This window comes from Sinocyclocheilus anshuiensis, unplaced genomic scaffold (assembly GCF_001515605.1).
Source record: "Sinocyclocheilus anshuiensis isolate Anshui unplaced genomic scaffold, SAMN03320099.WGS_v1.1 scaffold63, whole genome shotgun sequence".
NCBI classification, from domain to species: domain Eukaryota; kingdom Metazoa; phylum Chordata; class Actinopteri; order Cypriniformes; family Cyprinidae; genus Sinocyclocheilus; species Sinocyclocheilus anshuiensis.
In genome coordinates this window covers 4,686,870-4,703,994 of record NW_015552625.1, presented here as the reverse complement: position 1 = coordinate 4,703,994, position 17,125 = coordinate 4,686,870, and the positions used below count along the sequence as shown (strand labels likewise).

General features: G+C 38.2%; 1 protein-coding gene across 2 annotated transcripts in view; it reads left to right on the top strand.

The window, feature by feature from the left end:
- The window catches only part of LOC107666482 (protein phosphatase 1B-like), a 42,133-nt gene extending 26,776 nt beyond the window's left edge, over positions 1-15,357 (top strand). The window contains exons 2-6 of one of the 2 annotated variants that reach the window (XM_016457836.1): positions 2,209-3,077; positions 5,358-5,475; positions 9,981-10,092; positions 10,313-10,370; positions 14,075-15,357. In XM_016457836.1, coding sequence (XP_016313322.1) covers positions 2,223-3,077; positions 5,358-5,475; positions 9,981-10,092; positions 10,313-10,370; positions 14,075-14,104 — 1,173 coding nt within the window. In that variant the 5' untranslated portion in view covers positions 2,209-2,222 and the 3' untranslated portion in view covers positions 14,105-15,357. Of the gene's footprint in view, positions 1-2,208; positions 3,078-4,380; positions 5,252-5,357; positions 5,476-9,980; positions 10,093-10,312; positions 10,371-14,074 lie in introns of those variants that run through there. The other variant, XM_016457835.1, reaches the window with a different exon arrangement.
- Positions 15,358-17,125: the final 1,768 nt, after the last annotated feature.

Here is a 17,125-nt window from a genome sequence, read left to right as displayed (position 1 = left end):
GGGGGTAAGCAGATAAACATCAAATTTTCATTTTTGGGTGAACTATCCCTTTAATAATATTAATATGAAATTTGATATGAATATCCCACATTTCTGCTACAATATACCATGGTGCAGTTAGTGTTACTACAGTAATTCCATGGTAAATGATGGCAAATTTGTAGATTGAAAAGCCTTCTGACAATATTGTTGCTCACAGTGTTTCATCTGCCTTTAAACTAGTTTATATCATTGAGTGATTTGTGTTCTTTGCTGTATTAAAGCGCTTCACACCGGATCTCTCAGCGCTGTTTAGTGCTCGTGTGACCGAGACTCATCAGCGAGTAAAATGCATCTGCTTTTGTGAACTCATGCTGCGCTGCTGTTTGAACTTTGAGCTGCGCAGATGAACTGTCTGTGTGGCGCGGTTCAAATATGAGTAGCGCTGTTTTTTTTTCACTTTTGCTGCGTAAACATTTATATTGAACTTTTATCGAAATCTTGTTATTTTATTGAGGAAATGTATATCGCGATAATTATCGTTATTTTATCGCCCAGCTCTAGATGTATGTTATCATATGATTTCACTGTATTATGCCACTGTCTTCACAAAGAAGTGTCTAGAGTCATGAAATGATTGTCTAGTCATCAACTATATTTTTATCCTGTTGTTTTATGTTCAAGACTTTTTTAATGCAGGCTACACTAATCCATAACGGTCAGTAGCCTAAGCTAAAAAAAAAAGCCTGCACTGACAATGGAAATTAGAAGGTAGTAGCCTAAATATTTGGGTGGTGTAATATTATAATACAATGTCATTAATCAATATATTAAGATAACCCATGGTGTTTCAATTACTAAAATAGCCTATAGACAATAATGAGCAATAATAATTCACCACACTGCATAGGATGATAACAAATTCAAGCGTACCGCTTCACCGAAATATTTATTAATTTGTTTTGTTATATAATTTATAATTTGAATAAGAGAACAACACCATTAAACTTTGGGTAATCAAAAAAATGTTTTTTATTCATTACGTCATATAGATCGGATTTTCAGGAAATGGCCAGACTAGAATAGCAACACAGTAGCGAACAATAAATGATATGGCAAAACAAAAATTAAATAATTAAACCAAAGTTTGACCAATTAGAGTAACGTGAGGATAAAACATGTAAATATGATATTTGGATCACTGTCAGATGAGTCATCAGATGCTGAGCCGACCCAGGACGCATAACTGACTCTCCATCACTCATGGCATTTAGTGTTTCCAATACCTACCTTCCATAAATCGCCTTTTTTTAGTCATTTTGACTTTATGAAACTGATAACTGCTAAATCAGTGAGTGAAAGGCGTTGCCTAGCAATGTACATTGTTAAAACATAAGCGGCAAGAAAATGACAGCGTGAAAATACATGCATTATATAGGTGGGTAAATTTGACCCACTGGCGCTTATAGGTATAAATGACCTGTTTTTTTTTATCTGGTTTTATGTAAATAATTTTTAACAACATTGGATTGTAAATTACATAATTTTAGTGAAAGTCAATGACTGGGAGACTTGAATGTTTTATTTTAAATCTTTTATGTACATTTGAAAAACAGCCACGGGTAAAATTTACAAAAATATTTGACTGCAGAATTTGATTCATCAGCAGTTTGATTCACCTCAGCAATGAAGCAGCACTACACTGTTCTCATAGAGCCGTGTAATATATATTTTTCGGTGGCTAACACTTGAATAGCAGTGCAGGATACACTGCTATAGCAGTAAAGCAGCCCTACACAGGCAATTGGATTATCTGGGCTGCAGTTTGTTGATTTTCAGAAGCTACGCCCACTCTATGGCTAAAGGGCCAAGAATTTCTACATGTTTATTTCACTCAAAGTTTGTTGTTAATAGAAATCCGTCTATTGAGCACTAAGACTAAACCTTCCACATTTGTGTTCACTCCGCAGTGGGCATTTTTGGACCGTATGTGCTGGGTTTTTTCCCCTCTAATTCTAATCTAAATGTCTAAAGCAGCTCTTGGTGTGCCTTTACAGCACTGATCGAGTGAGAGAGGATGCTTAATGTTAGCTTATATGCATTTAAGCTGCAGTGATCATATATTTTTAGGTTTAAATGAAGCTTTTAAATTATGTTTGTTTTTTTTTGTGTGTTGCAAACCCACTTTCCATGTCTTCAACGTTTCTTGTTGTTTCTCTGTCTCTGCAGAACGTGGCTGAGGCATGGGGGCGTTTTTAGATAAGCCCAAAACAGAGAAATACAATGCACACGGGGAAGGGAACGGCCTGCGCTTTGGCCTCAGCAGCATGCAGGGATGGAGGGTGGAGATGGAGGATGCGCACACAGCAGCCGTAGGCCTGCCACACGGCTTGGATGACTGGTCCTTCTTCGCCGTCTACGACGGGCATGCTGGCTCGCGTGTTGCAAACTATAGCGCCAAACACCTGTTGGAACATATCGTCGCCGCGGGGTCAGCAGATGAACTGCGGAAGGCTGGAACTCCGGCACCCGAGACACCAGCCATAGAAGCGGTGAAGAGGGGTATCCGCGCCGGCTTCCTGAGGATTGATGAACACATGCGCAGCTTCACAGACCTGCGAAACGGCATGGACCGCAGTGGCTCCACCGCGGTGGCTGTGCTGCTCTCTCCAGAACATCTGTACTTCATTAACTGCGGGGACTCGCGGGCCCTTCTCTGCCGCAATGCTCATGTCTGCTTCTCCACGCTGGACCATAAGCCCTGCAACCCACGGGAGAAGGAGCGTATACAGAACGCAGGTGGCTCTGTGATGATCCAGAGGGTTAATGGATCGCTGGCTGTATCCCGAGCACTGGGTGACTATGACTACAAGTGTGTAGAGGGCAAGGGCCCCACAGAGCAGCTCGTGTCACCGGAGCCTGAAGTATTCGAAATTGCTCGGTCAGATGCGGAGGATGAATTTGTGGTGCTGGCGTGTGACGGTATTTGGGATGTGATGAGCAACGAGGAGCTATGTGCCTTTGTGCGATCGAGGCTAGAGGTGACGGATAACCTGGAGAGAGTGTGCAATGAGGTTGTGGATACCTGTCTACATAAGGTACAGTTCCTTACTCCTAACATCTGTGACCGCTTTTTACATAGCATGATTGTTTTGTCCTCAGGTGAGATAGTATCCTTAACAACACCATTAAACTTTGGGTAATCCAAAAATGGTATTCTTCATTACATCATATAGATCGTTTTTCTTCTTCTTCAGGAAACGGCCAGACTAGAATGGCAACACAGTAGCGAACAATAAACGATATGGCAAGACAAAAATGTTATAATTAAACCAAAGTTTGACCACTTAGAGTAACGTGAGGCTAAAACATGTAAATATGAGATCACTGTCAGATGCTGAGCCGACCCAGGACGCATAACTGACTCTCCATCACTCATGGCATTTAGTGTTTCCAATACCTACCTTCCATAAATCGCCTTTTTTTAGTCATTTTGACTTTATGAAACTGATAACTGCTAAATCAGTGAGTGAAAGGCGTTGCCTAGCAATGTACATTGTTAAAACATAAGCGGCAAGAAAATGACAGCGTGAAAATACATGCATTATATAGGTGGGTAAATTTGACCCACTGGCGCTTATAGGTATAAATGACCTGTTTTTTTTTATCTGGTTTTATGTAAATAATTTTTAACAACATTGGATTGTAAATTACATAATTTTAGTAAAAGTCAATGACTGGGAGACTTGAATGTTTTATTTTAAATCTTTTATGTACATTTGAAAAACAGCCACGGGTAAAATTTACAAAAATATTTGACTGCAGAATTTGATTCATCAGCAGTTTGATTCACCTCAGCAATGAAGCAGCACTACACTGTTCTCATAGAGCCGTGTAATATATATTTTTCGGTGGCTAACACTTGAATAGCAGTGCAGGATACACTGCTATAGCAGTAAAGCAGCCCTACACAGGCAATTGGATTATCTGGGCTGCAGTTTGTTGATTTTCAGAAGCTACGCCCACTCTATGGCTAAAGGGCCAAGAATTTCTACATGTTTATTTCACTCAAAGTTTGTTGTTAATAGAAATCCGTCTATTGAGCACTAAGACTAAACCTTCCACATTTGTGTTCACTCCGCAGTGGGCATTTTTGGACCGTATGTGCTGGGTTTTTTCCCCTCTAATTCTAATCTAAATGTCTAAAGCAGCTCTTGGTGTGCCTTTACAGCACTGATCGAGTGAGAGAGGATGCTTAATGTTAGCTTATATGCATTTAAGCTGCAGTGATCATATATTTTTAGGTTTAAATGAAGCTTTTAAATTATGTTTGTTTTTTTTTGTGTGTTGCAAACCCACTTTCCATGTCTTCAACGTTTCTTGTTGTTTCTCTGTCTCTGCAGAACGTGGCTGAGGCATGGGGGCGTTTTTAGATAAGCCCAAAACAGAGAAATACAATGCACACGGGGAAGGGAACGGCCTGCGCTTTGGCCTCAGCAGCATGCAGGGATGGAGGGTGGAGATGGAGGATGCGCACACAGCAGCCGTAGGCCTGCCACACGGCTTGGATGACTGGTCCTTCTTCGCCGTCTACGACGGGCATGCTGGCTCGCGTGTTGCAAACTATAGCGCCAAACACCTGTTGGAACATATCGTCGCCGCGGGGTCAGCAGATGAACTGCGGAAGGCTGGAGCTCCGGCACCTGAGACGCCAGCCATAGAAGCTGTGAAGAGGGGTGTCCGCGCCGGCTTCCTGAGGATCGACGAACACATGCGCAGCTTCACAGACCTGCGAAACGGCATGGACCGCAGTGGCTCCACCGCGGTGGCTGTGCTGCTCTCTCCAGAACATCTGTACTTCATTAACTGCGGGGACTCGCGGGCCCTTCTCTGCCGCAATGCTCATGTCTGCTTCTCCACGCTGGACCATAAGCCCTGCAACCCACGGGAGAAGGAGCGTATACAGAACGCAGGTGGCTCTGTGATGATCCAGAGGGTTAATGGATCGCTGGCTGTATCCCGAGCACTGGGTGACTATGACTACAAGTGTGTAGAGGGCAAGGGCCCCACAGAGCAGCTCGTGTCACCGGAGCCTGAAGTATTCGAAATCGCTCGGTCAGATGCGGAGGATGAATTCGTGGTGCTGGCGTGTGACGGTATTTGGGATGTGATGAGCAACGAGGAGCTATGTGCCTTTGTGCGATCGAGGCTAGAGGTGACGGATAACCTGGAGAGAGTGTGCAATGAGGTTGTGGATACCTGTCTACATAAGGTACAGTTCCTTACTCCTAACATCTGTGACCGCTTTTTACATAGCATGATTGTTTTGTCCTCAGGTGAGATAGTATCCTTCTTTCTTCTTTCTTTTTCTCCATCAGGGAAGTCGAGATAATATGAGCATTGTGTTAGTCTGTTTGCCAAATGCACCCCAGGTGTCAGAAGAAGCGGTAAAGAGAGATGCTGAGTTGGACAAGTACCTCGAGTCTCATGTGGAAGGTGAGAAATAGAAGAGTTTGTTGGCCCACCACATGATGCCTAGTTTGTCCACCATAGGTTTGGGAGCATTCATTCATCTGATTAAATTATATCTACATTCTTGCATGCAATAGAACAAGTAAAAAAAATGTAATAAAGACACAAATGAAGTAAATGGTGTTGCGAGTTGTTTTGCAGTAACAAGTATTCAAGCAATCGCTGATATATTGAACATAGTGGTCCAATTAAAAACAAGACTAACATTATTAGTGTAATCTTTATATTTGATATCGGAGTAGGCTTGCTGCGAAAGTCGGTGTTGAGGGTGATACCGTTGTTAAGCCGCAACACCAGTTACGTCACTTGCCCACCGTGGCACCGCCCCACCCCCCACACTGTCGTTTTGATTTTTTTTATAGTAATAAAAATCATTCAGTTCAGTTAGAGAACAGACACTACGATTAAAAACTGAACGCGACTGCTCAATGGAACGTGCCGAACAACAGTCACATCCCAGATCAGGAGCAGGAGTCAGATGAAAAGCACCTGTTTGGCAATATTTGTCCTACATGGACCTGTTGTTATAAAAGCTGCAGTGTTATTCGGTTTTTTTAATTTTTGAGCCAAATCTCAAAATTGTCCAAAAAATTTAATATCGATTCTTAAATCCCAAGAATCGATTAGTCGAGCCAAAATTGTCCTATGTGACTGTCACGGTGTGACTGTCTCAAGCATGGTTCAATAAATTACAACATTTATAAATTAAAAAGAAAAACATGTTAATAAATACCTCCATTGTTTCCACAGTTTTTGCTGATTTTTACTTTATTTAAACTTTGTGTAATTTATTTTATTTAAAATTTTATGCCGTGCCGCCAAACTTTCTTATTCGTTTTGCATTTCTTATTAATTTGGTTCCTCAGTGTTTGCTGATTTTCAGTTTTGTAGCCTTGCCTATACCTATTTAAACTTTTGGTAAATTATTTGTTATTTTATATTAGGCATATTGCATGGTTTATTTTTATTAATTTTGTTAATAAAAGTTCCTATATATACAAGTGTCTATTTTAGTAAATGGCAATCATTTTTTTCATCCATGTATTTTTGAAAGTGTAGGAACTTAATACATTTTGTCTCTGAAAACCATGTCCTCTGGTGTGACACCATTTCCTGATTTTAAATCGGCCAATTCCAGAGAAAACTTTAATTAGTTGAAGGACATCTTTCATGGTCGTGTTACTGAAGCCCCCTGTGAAGCCCATGACATGTGCACATGGTCAATTTTCATCTCAGAATTGTTCAAATATTTAACTTTTTTGGAACCACTACAAAAGTGTTACGTTTTATTGTCCTTTGGTGTGACACCCCTAAATTATATTTTTTAATTAAAAACTGCATGTTAAACTACATAATCATGGAAAATTATGCAAATGTGTCTTGCTTACCACTAATGACAGGTTAGTGTGGAATAGCAAGGTCATTAATTGACAGAAAAAGGCTGAAACGTCCTATGGTGTGACAGAAAATGTCCTCCGGTGCGACGCCTGTACTGTCACACCACAGGACAAAGATGTCACACCAGAGGACAAGGTCTCTTTAAAAAGCATTTTAAATAATTAAAATGCTTTATTAATTAAAAAGATTTATTTAACTCCTTTTTATTCTTTATTGATAATTTTCAGTGTTCTTAAATGCAACAATTACATTAATTAAACTATTTTCTGATGTTTTTACAGAAAACTTGTACTGTTATAAAGTGTCATGAAAATAAGTATAAAATGTGATACTTTGTTTTTGAGACAGAAATAATTGAGGGAGAGAAATTAGTGGAAGAGAGAGGACATGGAAATATAGACAGAAAATGAACAGGGATCCACACAGAAAGGAGGAGATCCTAAGAGAACAATGCAGAAAGTAAAAATAATCAAAATGATGCCTTAAAAAGAGTAGCCATATAGTTTTAAAAATCCATTCACATCTTAATGAATATAGTTTGAATATCAATCATATTTAGCTGTGCCACACATGCAGCGGGGGAGCTAGAAGAGTTTCAGTAACATACTGATTGACTAAGAGACTGAATTTTGTTGATGATAAATTATTTTTTGTTTTGTTTAAAAAACATGTTGATATGGTTTTATCAAAATTAAACTTTCTTTCTCCTTTGACGTTCAAAATTAAATAGAAATAATTAAAAAAAACTGCCATTTCTGTCCTTTAGTGTGATGTAATGTCCTATGGTGTGACAGACATAAAAGAACCACAGATTTATTTTTATCTCAAAATATCTTTAAAAAAAAAACAGTTGAGTATTGCAATAGGGGACATACAAATATCACTTAACTTAAAATGGTATAATTTTCAGCTGTTTTGAACGGATGAAAGTTCAAAGTTCAAAATGAAAAGTTTGTCTTCTTGTCAAAGTTTATCTTGAAATTGTCCAAGTCATGGGGTGAAAAATTGTTAATTTTCATTTCATATTAAATAGCACTATATGAAAATAAGTGGCTAACAAAGAAGATAAATCTCTCTCATGCTATTTATGTATTAAGATTTTTTTTCTTCTTAATTTTTGCTGTGTCACACCATAGGACAAATTTATGGTAGAGTTCAGTAAAAATTAGGGCTGGGTAAAATATTGATATCTCGATATTAATCGATTATCATTTTTACGGAACAATATCGATTCTTAAATCCCAAGAATCGATTAGTCTAGCCTGTTTTCAGTTAATGGACAGAACGTTGAAGGGCACTTCCCATCCAATATATAGCAATAAGCATTGTGCTTTGGTACATTTAATATGAAACAAAGTCTCAGATTTCAAATTCTGTCCATTGTATTGCAGTATTCAAACAATAAATGCCGTTTTGGTGCTGTTTAATGTGGAGTGACAGATCGCTGTAGCGCCTCAGTTCAACAGACGCGGCGCACGTCAATGTTTAATTTGTTTGAATAAATCCATCAAGTTTTTATGACAGCCATCATTTTGTTTATATTTAAAAAAAAACAAAAATTGAAGAAGAAATATTATGTAATTGTAACTTTATTATTTTAAAAACTTCATTTAGTGTAATTTTAACAAATCAGTCAATTTTAACCTTCAATATTATAGTAATGTAGTACCAACTGACTCTCGTGTATATTTTACAGCATTAGTTGAGAGATTTTCTTCCTTTAGAAAATTTAGCATGTACTGTACCTGATATATATCCAAAATAATCAATATTGAATCGAATCGGGAATCGAATCGAATCGCAAGCTTGTAAATGAGAATCGAATCGAATCGTGAAATTTGTGTCAAAACCCAGCCCTAGTAAAAATGTAAAAAAAAAAAGCAGTGAAAGAATTGACGAAGTTAGTGACCCTTTATATTTTCTCAAAGATCAGACTTCACACTACTTATATATATATATATTAGGGCTGTGCAAATAATCGAATAATGCGATTATCATGCGCATCTCGTCAGTAAAGCCGGTTCTGTGATTAGTAGTAAATCTCCATCACCTGCTTTCAGATGGAGCGGCATTTACTACACAGAGCTGTAGTTGTATCGCCTGCGATAATGAACACGATATTGCGGAGCATGTCAGTGAACTACGGCTCTGTGTAGTAAATACCCTTAAAAATAAAAATATTATTTTTATAATTTATCAAAAAGATTCCCTATTTCAGTGTTTCCTGCACCACTTTCCTGCAGCAATCCTCAATCCATATATAAGCAATGACGAGAAACCTTTTTCTTTTGATTTGCTGCATGCATTTGTGGAAAAACAAACATACAGTGCAACCAGTGCAGTCAAATTCAAAAAGAAATAGTTAAAAAAGAATTACTGAATCAAATTCAGAAAATGACCCCTTCCTTCACACTTTTTCTGTTCTGGTCTGGAACATGCTATCCTGTCTCCACCCCTTTAATCTTTCTCTCTTCCTAGTTTAATACCTCTCGATAGCCTGACACGGTTTCTTTTTACTTTTTTTCACATTGGCCTTTCCTTGCTGTATTGTACATTGGACATATTCTGGCTAGTGGTTGTTGGTTTTATGGAGTTCTGGGGGTTATGTAAACTCTTGGCCTTGAGCTTTGGGCAAAGGTAGGGTTAACGTTGTTGTAATGTTTGGCTGGGTGCTGAGAGGGCCTGAGGGAGTCGTCGGCACTGCTGCTCTGGTGAGGAATGTGCTGGCTGAACATCTAACTGGCAACAGGCCCGGAGCGGCCCAGAGCAGCCCAACTGGGCCACAGGCTTTCCTTCTAGAGTATCACTCTTGCCTCTCAGTGTCTCTGTTGTTTTTTTCTTTCTTATGTCTTTATGTCTTTATCTCCCATTTCTCTTTTTTTAATATAATACTAGCTAACACCAATGCTCTACACTAGTACCCGTAATACATTGCTAATTTCTTCATACACATACAATAGTTCACATATACACAAAGTTGTCTTGCATACATTGTAGTGTTCCATTAAATGCAGCAGTCAAATACGTATTTAGCTTTAATCTGTGGTTTATCCTTTCTGTTTCCTAATCAGAGCTCATTGAGAAAGCAGGGGAAGAAGGTGTGCCTGAGCTGGCGCATGTCATGAGCAGCCTGTCCCAAGAAAGCATCCCCAATCTCCCACCAGGGGGCGGCCTTGCCAGCAAGTAAGTAAATATCACGGTTACAAACCACACAGAGGTTCACACCTGCACAAACATGTTAACATGCCTAATATGTAAGAATATGGAATGCTAACACAGAGTTTGCAGGTTTAGTCCCAAGTACACTTGACCCAGAATCCAGCTTGGCTTTATAACCTCTACACCACTTCACCCCCAAAAAATATTTATTTTTTAATAGGATGGCTGTTGTATTTCTCCGCAGGCACAGTGTTGTTGAAGCAGTGTACAACCGGTTGAACCCCCAAAGAGAAGAGGATGGTGTGAGTATGAATAGAGTCTGGCTTTTTAAAGGTCTAGAACCTCCTGGTATGACGACAGCAATACATTTAGCCCCTGGTCTTACCATAAAAATGTAGAAATGTTAACTTCCCCTTGACCTGTTGGACTCATCGCATCATGAGACGTTGCCTTGTTTTGCACCTCGCTCACTCGACCCATTTATACCTGGTATTAATATCCATCAACCCAGAGTCACTTGTTGTTACTTTCTCACTCCGAGTGTTGCTCTCTCCATCCCACTCGCCTACTTTGCTCATTTATTTACTGCTGAGAGTAAAACATCCTGCTCAAATCACAGCTGTAATGAGCTCATTCAAATGATCCTCTGCCCCAAAGCACAGCGGTTGAGATCACCACATCACAAACACTCCTAATGCATTCCATCAAGGAGATGAGCTGAGATCTATCAGCCTGTAAGCATGACCAATCAGACTTGGTTAGCGAGCACACAAGAATGTTATTTAATTAGCTTTTTATGCTATTATGAACTCTTCAGCCATGTCTCATGATGATGATGATGTCACTGCTCAACATGTGATCTGGCAAAACTGCACTAGGGTTTGCATGTTGTAAAGCCTGCATTTGGTTACCTGTCTTGTTGTTGTACCCACGAACATAAACGTTTGTGTGTGTGTGTGAGGCTCAGAAGAATGTGTCAGTTTTGTATGTTTGGTTAGTGTGACACATTCTCATGTGTTGGTCTGGACACCAGTTGGACAAAGCTGGAGTTTTGATCCAAGTGTTCCCCTCTCCCCTACTGGACATCCAAGAGATATCTGATGTGTGTGAATGAGAGAAAGAGATGGTGGTTCTCTAAGCTCTTGGACTCTCCTTATTAGGGTTGTCATGATACCAGAATGCCAGTAGTTGATACCAATGCCAGAGAGATTTCAGGATTCTTGATACCACTTTTGATACCAAAGCAAAACTAATTTAAGTAAAAATACTAAAGAAAAAAAAAACTTAATATATTAACAAATTAAATTGAAACAATGGAACTGGAATGTTTGGGGTCAGTAAGATCTGTTTTAAAGAAACTATGCTTTCCTTGCTTTTATACTTTTTATTACTTATGTAATTTAATGTGACACTAAAGACATTTATAATGTTACAAACGTTTTCTATTTCAAATAAATGCAGTTTTTGTGAACTTTGTTCTACTAAGAATATAAAAATATATCACAGTTTCCACAAAAATATTAAGCTGCACAACTGTTTTCAACATTGATAATAATCAGAAATGTTTCTTGAACAGCAAATCAGCATATTAGAATGATTTCTGAAGGATCATGTAACTGTAGTAGTGGCTGCTGAAAATTCAGCTTTGCATCACAGCAATACATCACATTTTAAAATATATTAAATTAGTAGTAATATTTCACAATTTGGCTGTTTTTACTGTATTTTTAATCAAATAATTGCAGCTTTGGCGAGTATGAGACATTACAAAGTCTTACCAACCCCAAACTTTTAAATAGTTTGGTCACTTTCAAGTATAGCTCAAAGACAGTGTAGATTTTCCAAGTAATTATTTAATTTAACATTTAATAAAGAAACTAATTAAGAACTTTTTTTTCCCATGTCAATACTGTGGTTTGATTAATTTTAGCAAACATAATAGCAGTTATATTTATATTTACATTTATATTATTAAAATTTTAGTATCAACTTGGTACTTTTGACATCCCTAGGCCTCATCAGTGAGTGATGTTTTGTTGGCTTGTTGTGAGGAGTAGACTAGATCCTTGTGTCTTTCAGTGATAGCCAGTGACAGTGTTTAGTAAGCTTTATACTCTGTCCACCCCTCCTTTTGTCAATAATTCATTTTTAAAGTACCATAACATGTTTTTCACAGCCAGATGTACAGTTTGCAGTTATATAGCTATAACCTATAGCTATATATAGTTATAAACCAAGGATTGTATTCATATCAAGAATAAACATATTTGAGGCACATTAAGAGGATGCTACACATTAACAGAACTAATGATGTATGTGTTCACCCTTTGATTAATGCAGCACAGCTGTTTTATTTGGTAAGTCGATTACTAATTGATACTAATGTTTTCTGCAGAAAGAGTGACTTGAGTTTGTTTGAACATAGCGGCAGAAGCTCACCTAATCTACCCCATATGTACTGACCTTATGAAAGCAGCAGTAGAGGGAATTTTCCATTTATTTAACTGCTGGTTTGTGGCTATCCATGTTTGTTTTATGCGGTTTGCAGTGTGACCAAACTGTCAAAGTATAGTTATATTATATTATACCTGTTAAATATTCAAGCCCTGTAGATAAGTCTCTTATTTATTTGTGTTTTACATTACCAAAGCAACAGTGTTCCTGTCAATGAATGCAGATGACTTGTTTAACTTGGCTTCCATTTCAAGTCCTGCTCGTGTACAGTATGTTCTGTGTCAAGAAATGGCTTACCTAGATGTGTCCTTGGAAAGTAATCATATTATGGACCAAAAATATTACTCGCTAATCTCTAATCAGTCATTTTACAGGGGTTCGGATCAATTTTTCCATAATCTTTCATGTTGATGCTTTGCACATGGATCTTTTTTTGTCTGTGATGCAGATGTGTAACTTTGGCTGCTTGGAAGTGAGAGCAGGAAATAATAGTAGAGGAAAAAACATCAGATCAGAAATGCAAATCTGATGATCCCATTGCTATTCCTTCTCTGAATCATGCCTGTGCCTTGTACAACAGTTAATTCTTTGATCTCATGTGAAGAAATGATTAAATCAGAGATGAAATCACAGTTCTACTTCTGCAAATAAAATATTAGACAGAGAAACAAGAACGGCACAATTCTGGTTTCAAGGTTCAGTAATCACTGTAATGGTTAGCTGTAATGGAGTATGGGAGACCAGGGGCAATTGTAATATGTTTTTGTGATGCTTGCTTTCTTTTTGTTTAAGTTCTATATACATTTTTTGCTTAAACTGTCACTGGTAGCTACTCTACAGAATTTTGGAGACAGGAGGTTGGGTGGACTTGTTCAATTAAAATGAAAATTGGATTCTTTTAAATGTGTAAAGTACATTATTTCATTAAAGTAGTTTAGTTTAAGACTTGATAGACATTCACATACTCAGTTGAGAGATCTTATACGTTGCTGAATAATTGTTTGTACATGCTGAAACAATGTATATTATATAAAAAGGATTTAACCCATTTTAGATAATTAAACTGTCGAGTTTAGTATGGCTGCATTTATTTGATCAAAATACAACAAAAATAATAATATTGCAAAGTATTAACATTTAAAATAGTTTTCTATTTTAATGTATTTATAATGCAATTTATTCCTGTGATGTAAAGCCTAATTTTCAGAAGCCAATGATCCTTTGGAAATCATGTTAAAATGCTGATTTGCTGCTCAAGAAACATTTATTATTATCAATGTTGAAAACAGTTGTGCTGTAATATTATAATATACTGTATAATAATATTATTATATTTTATTTTTATTGATTGTTTGAATAGAAAGTAAAAAAAAAACAGCATTTATTTGAGATAGAAATATTTTGTAACATTGGTTTTACCTGTCTCATTTAAACAATTAATGCATCATTGTTAATAAAAACATTAATTTATTTAAAAAATCAAAGCAAACATTTGACCAGTAGTGTATAATCATTTAGCTGATGGTCTTCTCTGTGTGGTGTTTCTCTGCAGAGTGGTGCTGACCTTGAGGACCCGTGGTAGTCATCCCGCCTGAGGAAAGCACCTTTTCTACACAAGACATCAGTCATGTTTCTTTTGTTCCAGTGAAACCAAGAGATTCAACGGACAGTATTTCAAGAGTCACAACACAATGGAAACACAGTACAACCAAAAGCATTACAAACACTTTTTTTTCTAATATGTGAGGGAAAGAATGGAGTTCCAGTTTTAAAAACAAACTCAAACACGAAAATAACAAAATACACATCATACAATAAAAAACTGTTTTTCTCACTTTTTTTGTGGTGTTAATTTTGAAACCGAGGATGTTTTGCGGGATGGACCCATGTACGTGCTGTGGTGCCTTTTCAAGTCGGAAAAGAGGTTTGTCAATGCCAGATGCCCTGAGCCCAGGATACAGTTAATAAACTTGGCTATGTGAGACCACTGCAGCCCCTGGTATGGGGTTATGGATCATCACTGGGTTTAATTGAGGATACATTTGACTGATGAATGCGTGTGGATCGTGTTTTAAAGAATTGCTTCATTACTACATAACCTGCGTGGAAAGGATTGAAGCTTGTTGGCTTTTTGCACCTTCCCTCCCTCCTCATGTGCGCTGACTGACCTTTAGGTAGAACCTCGGACTCGACTCGGCTTCGTTTTGCAGGTTATCACTTGATTGGTTGTCAAAAGCTTTTTTAATCCTGCTGTTTCAGAGAATATAGAATATATAGAGATAAATATATATAAATTCATATATATATATTTTATTTTTCCCAAGTTTGATGTTCTTTGTGGCTTAACGTGTGAAGCAACAGAGTTGTGTTGGTGGCGCCCGATGAGCGTGCCACGTTGTGTGAATACTTTAGACACGCTGAGATTGTTGATGTACTTGTGTAACCCAGCCACCCAAGGACTGTGGATGATGTTGGCTAAAAGGGATTGTAAGTACCCACCAAAGCCACGCAGCTTTTCTCAGCTCCCCTTTGTATTATATCTCTCAGTCTTCTCTCATTGGCCCTCACTTTCACAATGCAGATGTGAACTTGCAGCAACCTGCCTTTCTTCTTCTTTTTTCTTTTTCCCTTCAGAGTATATTGTAAAGTGGTGTTTTTTGTTTTGGTTTGCTGATCACGAACATACTAGCTTTGTGATGAATTCACAAGTTATTTTCTGATTCATCATGCAAGTGTAATGTTGGTTTTGCTCCGATATATTTTCAGCAGTCCATGGACTTAAAGGGATAGTTCACCCCAAAATGAAAATTTGATGTTTATCTGCTTACCCCCAGGGCATCCAAGATGTAGGTGACTTTGTTTCTTCAGTAGAACACAAACGAAGATTTTTAACTCAAACCGTTGCAGTCTGTCAGTCATATAATGGAAGTGAATGGGAATCACGGCTTTGAGAGTCAAAAAAACATACACAAACAAAACCAAATTAAACCCTGCGGCTCTTGACGATACATTGATGTGTAAAGACATGAAACGATCGGTCTGTGCAAGAAACTGAACAGTATTTATATCGTTTTTTTTACCTCTGATTCACCGCAATGTCCGAACTATCCTGAGCGCGTCCTGAGCGCGTTCTCAACAGCCGACGCGTCGTCGTCGTCGTCGTCTTGCTTTACGGCGGATTGCAGACTTATAAGTGCATTACCGCCACCTATCTCTCAAATGGACCATTGACACTCCTAATTGAGATTGTAGATAGAGTGTCAATGGTCCATTTGAGAGATAGGTGGTGTTTAGTTTCTTGCACAGTTTCTTGCACAGACCGATCGTTTCGTGTCTTTACACATCAATGTATCGTCACGAGCCGCAGGGTTTAATTTGGTTTTGTTTGTGTATGTTTTTTTTACTCTCAAAGCCGTGATTCCCATTCACTTTCATTATATGACTGACAGACTGCAAAGGTTTGAGTTAAAAATCTTCGTTTGTGTTCTGCTGAAGAAACAAAGTCACCTACATCTTGGATGCCCTGGGGGTAAGCAGATAAACATCAAATTTTCATTTTTGGATGAACTATCCCTTTAAGTACTCAGAACCTGAAAGGTGATATTGAGTAGAACAATAAAGATAAAGGAAAAAGCAGTCTTGCTCTTTATGTTTAATCACATTTGAAAGAGCCTAATGGCTGAGAGAAAACCCATTTTGAGTAAGCAGTAGTTTAATGTATTGTATGCACATTATAGCTTGTTCTGGCCAAGAGCCGCCCATTTGGACAGGAAGAGACTGTCTGGCCGGCATGTAAAGGAACCAGATGCAGATTGATTTGTTTTTGCGTGCATTTTAAGGGATGATAGCTGCAATAATAGACTGAAATTATTTTAAATTATGTATTCTCAGTGAAAATGTACCCATAAAACACACAAAAATATGTATAGATGTTGTGATCTGTATTTCTGAGTAAACGAAGCTGAATATACAGTGCTGATATACTAAATGTACTATTGAGTGCTACAAACCTGAGCATATTTCAGAGATTTGAGGCCTCTGCCCCAGCAGAAAATGTACACAAAAATGTAGTGATTTTTTTATTTATTTAAAGCACTCATTGTATCAACCTTGCCCTTATAAACATGACTTTGTCAAGTGATTAAAAAAAGTGTTGTAGGTTAGATTAGTGCTTATTAGGGCTGGGTATCGAGTTCGATACTTTTTAGCCACCGACCGAAATGCCTCGATACCATCGAGTATCGAAAAACGTCTCGTCGTTCGGTACCAAATTTCGATACCTAAGGGGTTAATCTCATCAGCGTCAGTGAGCCAATAAGCCTGCAGCACTAGCCGGTGTGTTCGACCAGAAGAGGTGCGCCGCAGATCGATCAGTGCTTGACATTCTCGAGAGCGATTCGAAAGCGCACGGAGCAGTCTGCTCTCTTTAGCTCTCGTGGTACTGTAATACACCGATCGGTCTGCACCGTCAGTCCGCGTCAAGTCGAACACACCTACCAGTTTACACCGGTTACACTCAGAGATGTGGCGCACACTGTGAGGCTGTAGTGCAAATGCGTCCCAGCCCCCTTAGATGTAAGGCTACATTTACACTGGTGCGTTT